The 7,652-nt window shown below is 43.5% G+C and overlaps 1 protein-coding gene across 1 annotated transcript; it reads right to left on the bottom strand.

Annotated features, from left to right (window-relative positions):
• Positions 1-1,768: 1,768 nt before the first annotated feature.
• LOC104535761 (adenylate cyclase type 9-like) lies at positions 1,769-7,565 on the bottom strand. The gene is made up of 5 exons (XM_010185331.1): positions 5,864-7,565; positions 4,822-4,859; positions 2,797-2,964; positions 2,091-2,161; positions 1,769-1,796 (listed from the first exon to the last, which is right to left on the bottom strand). The coding sequence occupies exons 1-5, from the start codon at positions 7,560-7,562 to the stop codon at positions 1,769-1,771; spliced, it is 2,004 nt and encodes a 667-aa protein (XP_010183633.1). The 5' UTR covers positions 7,563-7,565.
• Positions 7,566-7,652: the final 87 nt, after the last annotated feature.

Genomic DNA, 7,652 nt, shown 5'->3' with positions numbered 1-7,652 from the left:
AGAGAACCGTACAGAGATACTAATTATGCTTATGAATTACTTCTCATCGTGTGCAGTCAAATTAGCCCATCAGTATGTTATCAAAACTCAAAGCCTTAAAAGCCAACATCAAAGTTTCCCTTAAATAAATAATAAAACCAGCTTAACTGTGAATATATATATTTTTTTAATGAAGATATTTTTCCGCTTGGTCTTGCACAAATAAAACTAAGAGTAATTCAACAAATCCTCCTCAAAATTTGGAGAAATTGTGACCATCCTGCAGAGGTCACAGAACTGACCTGGCAGTAAAGCTGATCAGTGCCAACACAAACGCATAACTTCTGAAAGTAAACCTATGTCAGTGCATCATGTAAAATACTTAGAAAGCTCAATAATCACTAGGTTTTCCTACAAAGTTCTTTTGTTTGTTTATAGCTACGAAACACATCTTCACCATGTGAAGACTTCAGAAGAACCAAGTTGAACAACTACATTCACTATTCACCTCCTTTTCTTTTTGCTATTACAGATCACGTCAAAATGCTAAATCAATGCAGAATTCACTTTTTCCTGGCAATATGCCTTCATGCAAATCACCTCTAATTATAATTCTTTATCTGTCACTGAATACTTTTCATTTTTTAAATTCAGGAGTGAATTAAATCTGTGCGCAATATTTTATTTTTGGTCTCACACTTGAAAATAAGATCATGAACCACTACCTCAGTAACAACAGTTAACAGGTCAGATAGTACAAAATTGATCAACTGACTAGTCACTAAAATTTTCTGTCTCGGTCAGCAGTTGGAATTTCATTTTGTGGGAAAGTGGGAATACACACACATGCTTACTTCATTACCACTTAAACAAAAATGGCATTTGTTCTATCAATCGTTGCCTGACCACCAGATTAGTATCAGAACACATGAAATCCCAAATTACAATGTCTGTCACAAACGAGTTCAATAAATGTAAAAAGCCAATATGTAAAGCTTTACGTTTATTGAACATGATTAAACTAGAGACTGAACGGGGGAAGACCAACACTGCTGCTGGCAGACACAAGCCAAGCACCCTAAACTCCTGTGCTCACCCCAAAAACACTCACTACTTGGAGACTAAATTGCTCTTAGCCAAGCCACAGAGCAGGCTGAATCTGTGCAGAGCTCTCTGCAGAGCTGTCCTGCTGGCACAGGCACGAGACTTCTACTTTTACACTATGCCCAGCAAGCTGGGCTCAAAAAGCAAAGGAAAACTTTCATTGTATCTTTCATCTACCGATGAACTTGCTTCCAGAAGCACACGACAGCTACAAGCCCTCTGCACACAGGTCTGGTAAAGGACAGAAAGAGGGGGGACGCAGGGGAGACTTTGCTGCCATTGGGGTGTAATCAGGGTCTCTCCCTGATCGGCTGCAGAGGGGAGGAAGTGGAAGAAAATTCCATGACTTCTCTCTCCATAGCATTATCTGAGACTTCTGCCTTTCAGGAACATCCACACCGTGTTCCCTGTAACCCAAATCTGAAGCAGCAGCGGGGTATCAAGTCACCAGGCAGAGCTGTCTCCCATGGTCTGCCAAGGGAAAAGCATCTCATGAGTCACAGGTTGCCACTGCGTAAAGAGCTAGGCTATTTAGGGAGAAATAATAGCCTTAAATCACATTAAAACATTTTGATATCAAGCAAAACAGTGACTTTTCTAATCAATATGCTTTCTTAAAAAAATGTTTAAAAGTAAAGCAGATATTAAAAGAAACATGGAGAATGGTGAAAGACAATACAGTAAACTACAGATCTGTGATAGGCTTTATCAGGAACGGCCGCAAGTTGCCACAGAAAGTTCGGGAATTTTTTTTACAGGAATTTTAATAACAATGACTCTCATTAAGAGTATCAGCGTACGTACAAACGCCCCAAATGAAATCATGGTTCCGCTGTGTTATGCTCTATAAACACAAAGACAGCATTCTTGCCCCAACATGCTTACGTATTTTGAGCACTCAAAAATAAGATGCCTGTGACCCTGGTATTTCTGGAAGAGTTGCTGGCTGGCTGGCAAAAAGCAATATTGTGACCTCCTAAGTAACAAGAAAGAGAAATGCAAACAACCAAGAAGAACTGAGCAAAACAAAAATATTTCCATAAGCAGAACTTTTTATATCCTGAGAAGGGCTCTCTGACTCCAGGGTTCAGAAGGGACACATTAACGTGCATTACGTGACTCCCAGTATCTCATCATCTTCAATAAATTTATTTGCTACAAAGCCCAGCAAGGAAAAAAGTGAATTGTCTCAAATATTATGGAAAAAATTATTATGAAAGAGAGAAATGAACTGATGTCTACGGGTTTTCTGTGGACCTCAAAAAATCACCACTCTCCTACTCTCCCCTCACATCCGAGGGGATCGGGTGCTAAGCAATCTTAAAACAAATGGCAGTCAGAAACAAGCAAAACCAAAAATGGCTTGCTCTCTTTGTTAGTTTGTTTTAAACATCATCTACTTAATTCAGAACTCAGAGACATGAGGGAATATAGCAGGACCCCGCTTCTTGCAGTAAGGAACCAAGGAAGCACCAAAGGAGGAAGGAAAGGTATTTCCATCCTAAAAAATTTCTATGAACCACAAAACAGCACAAGGAGGGAAAAATTTAGTTCCACCTCGTCTATTCAAAAAAACAACAAGGAGAGCAGCACAAGGGTAACTCAGGGTACATCTACATTAGCATTTCAAATGGAATGTGGAGCGCAGTTCTGAAACCACTTGCCCAATTCCCTGCTACAGACCCCGCTTTAGTGCACACTGTGGAGCTGTACCTGGACTCCTGGGGGAACCGAACCAAGGGCCTTGCTCCGGAGCACACCTGATGTGCTCCAACCACAGAGGTACCTTTGCTCAGAGACCCAGTCCAGAATGACTCTTAGATGGAAGTCCTGAAATGTGCATAACGGAGACACCGAGTCCTCAGCACCTCCCATTTTGCCCTGTAAAGAGTTTACTTGGTCATGTTGACTTAGCCCAGAAAGATTGCTGTGACTGTTGCGGCAGCTCAGACAATTAAGAGCCAATATACCAGACATACCACATAAAAAATAGGGTATCATTATGATATCAAAGGTTGAAAGGAAGCTGAGAAGTGAAGTACCAGTAGGGAAACAAAGCTTGTATCTGTTATCTTGGCAACACTTTCATACTTGAAAATAGTACGATATATGACATAATTAAACAACCACAACAAACTTCCTTCTCTCTGTCGCTACTATCCATGAATTCTCAGCGAAAAGAGTAAAGCAAAGCTTCCTAACAGCACCTCTGTTCAGAAAACCAAGCAGGTGCTTGGCAGAGGACAATTAATTAAGAGGTGAAATCTCAGTTTACTCTATTAAATCTCAGAGCAGCTCCTTAACAAAACCCTCCCCTGCAGCAGGTTCTAGACCCCAGCCTGCAGCACTGCTGCTAGACTGCCTTTATAGTTGCCTTTTTATTTTTTCCCCGATGTCATTTATCTATCAGCCAAGTAATCTGACTGCAGAGCAAGGTACTGAGGAAGCAGGAAAAAATGAACAACTCTGTAGCACCCACCATGTGCCCCTGAGGGCCTGGAGACGGGAGGGAAAGGGACAATGTGTGCCACAGACCTGCAGATAAAGGTGGTCACGGCAGAGGTCTGCTTGGGTTAAAACTACACACAGACTCCAATTTCTGTACCTAAATAAGACACTGATAAGAAATGGAAGCTAATTACAGTTCCACAACAAAATACAGAAGGGAAAGGGGAAAAAAAAACCCAACCCAAGTAATATTTCTCGTTAAAGTAATTGTTACCACATGCTTCAGTTGCTTTCATAGCTAGGTTTCAGGCTAAGAAGAGACCATTAAAATGTCAATCCACACAGCATACTTCATCTTATCCAGATTGCATCGCAGTTTGTTCCCCTGGAGTCCCCTGGCTGGAGCAGGACCTGGGAAAGGCATCCCAAGCAGCAAAATCCGAAACGCTGCACTGAGAGACAGCAGCCTGCGCTCTCTCACAATAAATGTAACCAAGGACAGAACAGAAGTCTGAGAAAGACTGTGAAAAAAACACTGCTGGCATGAGGTATAATTGCTCTGCACAGTGCTCTTGAGATCTCCAAGAAAATATAAGCAAATAAATAAAAATATTTAAGAGCAGTACCATCCGTCTCCAGAAGTTCATGTCACTTTGTACTAGGTATCAAGCACAGTTATAAATTTAGCAAAAATACTTAATTTCATTTGTTGCTACAACACACCCTTCACGCTGCATCTGGTTGTAAAGGTAGATGGAAGAGGAAAATTAAGAACTTAAACATCACACGATTGTTCCTCTACAACCTATTCAATTTCTTTTCACCTGAACAGCAAGATTCAGCTTAGAGTAATGGGTGATGCCTGATCCTTTTTTCTTGAAAGCACACTTCCACTGAAATACTTCAGTGTCAACAGTTTTCAAAGAAATTAACTGAATTTGTATTTTTAGAAGCTAAACAGAAAGCTGAAGCCCAAGGACACACATCTGCTTCAGTTCCATGGCTTCCAGCCACAATGTCACTGTCGATATTTTTCCTCCCCATAAGCCTCTCATTTCAGCCCTGTTGCCACATGCATTCGGACAGCGAGCTCACCAAAAATACGTATTTGTGTCACATCAAAATAAGCACATGCCAGAGGCGAGCAGACTGCCATCCCCCTCCACCACACTTCTGCAATTCTCTCCCCCCATCCTCACTCACTGAGACCTTTCTACAACCATCCTGGCCTCCTTTCCTATCTGTTGCAACAAATCTCTCCTTCCTCCATCACAACGTTGTCCTACGTACGACTCCTGCAGTTTCTTCCACTCTGTTTTCAATACTTCCTTTATTAAAAAGAGTACATTTATGAACAGAATTAATAAACTCATATAGCATAAGAGGCGTTTGCAACACATTCCACTCCCATTTTTATTTCTCTGCTCCCCACCTCGGGCTACAAGCACTGCAGACAACCGTACCTCCGCGATGCAAAGGCACAGCACTAAAAAGACTTCTTTTTCCTAAAGGGACAGAATTAAATCCTCGGCACGTACAATCCTCCTGCAAGCGCTTCTACTCGCTGCTAGGAAGCAGTCAAGGGTTTCATTTCAAAATGAATACTCCATAGAAAAATGGAAAACGAACCCTTAGCCAAGGCGTAAGGGGAAACGGAGGATCCCTCATTTTCTTTTCCGAATGGCAAATTTGCAGTTTCATCCCCAAACCCTTTGAGCTGCAGAAACAAGAGCCTCTGCCAGCTCACTGAGCCACCTGAGTAACTTTTTCCAGCCTAACTCCGAACTGTAACAACTCGCTGTATCAAACTGCCAAATCTACAGTGCTCATTTCTTTCTGAGAATCCAGCTGTCATTTCTCCCAAATGCCTTCACAGTCCCAACTCTACCAATGCCAAAAAAAGCTTTTCACAGATATACATAATTTTGCAAAACACATATGCTCTATGTATGGCACATGAAGCCAATTAACAAGTTTACTTACTGAATTAAAGGATGACACACAACAGTAAAACAAAAACCTCTTGCAGACAGCAAGCACATTAACCTTCTCCTCCCTATGACATGATACTCTCGCAAGAAGCACTAAGGAGTTTTGAAGCCTGGGCACATTTTGAGCACCCCAGAAAATCTTGCACGCTTATCTCCGTGGCATCTTTTATCCCCATTGCCCACAATGTTTGTGATGACCAGCACGCAGAGATAAATGTAAAACGCATTCAATTTGCAAGTCAGCAAGCACAAAAACATTGAAACATGAACGACAGAAGATACATTTCCCTTGTAAATGAAAGAAAGAAAAAAAAGACTGAGCACAAAATAAAAGCACATACCTTTTAACTGGTCAGCTACCACGCTCTGACCAACTCGCTCAATCACCTTTCCATCCTCCATTTCATAACGATCATCCAAGTATTTCGCAGTAGCTTCCGAAATATGGACTTTTCCAGCCACCCCAAGCTGCTCCATCAGATTGGCCAAATTGACATCATTGGACCACACATCAAACTTGAATCTCCTCATTCCCAAAATGCCACACAGGACTGTCCCGGTATGAACACCGACTCTCATGTTCACCATTTCTTTCTTCTCTTGGCAAAACTGCTCGATGGCTTTAATCATACCCAAGCCCATCTCAATGCAGCAGTACGCGTGATCTGCCCGGGGCTCAGGGCAGCCAGCTACACAGTAGTAACAGTCTCCCAAAGTGCTTATCTTCTCACATTTAGTGTCCTCGCACAGGCGGTCAAAACGTCCGAAGAGGTCATTTAGGAGTCCCACCAGAGCATGGGCTGATTTATTGGCACTCATTTTCGTGAAACCAACGATATCTGCAAACAAAATGCTCACTTGCTCTATCTGCTGCATTTTAAAAGGACGGAATATTATAGGGGTTTTCTGTATGGAGGGCTTCTTCTTCCTGTTTTTGGGGCTTGATGTGGAATGACGTTTGACAGAGTTTTCACTTTCATCATCCCCCTGCTTCATTAAGTCATCGGCTATTATTCTTGGCATAACAGAATGAATCATCCTTTCTTTCAGGGCTTTTTCCACTTCCAAGTCCTTCCCATGCATGATGGATTGCCCCACTTTCAGGAATGTGCTTCTCGATCTGACTTCGGACATGATAAATAAATGAATACCGATGGCGTGGATGCAGATGTGCAGGAAGGCTTTACTCAACAGCTCCCAGTAAACCGCGCCGGACCCGAGAGGTGTAAAACAATTATCATCGCGGAAGTGATAACCAAAGGTCTCGAAGAGGACCGAGTATGACAGTCCCAGAAACAAGCTTAAATACAAGGGTAAGTGCATCACCGTGTAAAGCAACAAAAGCACTTCAATACACATAGAAAAACTGCCTACTTGAGAAAGGCAAGTGTCTGTGGGACCTGCCGGAGGAGTTTGATTGAACATGTCACCACTTCCTGAGAGAGGTTTCAGAGCCTGGAACTGCGGAGCGAGAGTCAAGGCAAAAACCAGGAGGATGAGTATCAGCGAAGTCCATACGTAATGGCGGGCGTAAGTCTTCGTGAAAGTGAACACAAAAAACACTACACATACCAAGAGGAAGCACAGAGCCGGCACCATGAAAACAATCTGTTTCTCTCTCATGTGTATGCCGAAGTAGATGCCCCAGAGAAGGCAGGCCACGCCAATGTAGAAGAGGGCATAGCGAAACCTGCGCTGGGTCTGCGGGAAGCACCTCTCCATACAAGCCTCCTCCAGGTTGTTGGAGTCGAACTTGGGGTTCCACCACTTGGAAGAAGCCCTCTCGAAGAGCTGCGGTAGCTTCTTCTGCCGGCGGAGGCCAGAGCCACCGCTGCCACCTCCACCAGCTCGGCGGGTGCCCCCCGACTCCCCCGAGCTGCAGCTGGAGGAGATGCTGTACTTGCAGTGCTTGGAAGAGGAGCAGCTCTGGTGCTGCTTGGGGTTGATTTTCACCGTAACGCTGTTGCTGTCCCCGCTGGAGTCGCAGCTCACCTCGGTGCTGTGGTGATGCAGCAGCTGCTGGTGCGGTGGGGAAGCCATGTTGTCAATTCGTCCCGAAGAGCCCGCTCAGGAGTTTGGTCTCCCAGGCTGGGCGAACCACCGGGCTCCTCGTAAAGTCGCTTCTAGTCG

Source organism: Mesitornis unicolor, unplaced genomic scaffold, assembly GCF_000695765.1.
Source record: "Mesitornis unicolor isolate BGI_N332 unplaced genomic scaffold, ASM69576v1 Scaffold48715, whole genome shotgun sequence".
Taxonomy (NCBI): Eukaryota; Metazoa; Chordata; class Aves; order Mesitornithiformes; family Mesitornithidae; genus Mesitornis; species Mesitornis unicolor.
This window is presented reverse-complemented; position numbering and strand designations above follow the sequence as displayed.

Bases quoted from the DNA above. Each gene is read 5' to 3' on its own strand.
- LOC104535761 (XM_010185331.1), bottom strand. From the start codon at position 7,562: ATGGCTTCCCCACCGCACCAGCAGCTGCTGCATCACCACAGCACCGAG. The intron at 4,860-5,863 runs GTATGTGCTTTT...TTTTTAATAAAG, and splicing joins GGTAGCTGACCAGTTAAAAG to GAAGTATTGAAAACAGAGTG. The intron at 2,162-2,796 runs GTACAGCTCCAC...TGAACCCTGGAG, and splicing joins CGGTTCCCCCAGGAGTCCAG to TCAGAGAGCCCTTCTCAGGA.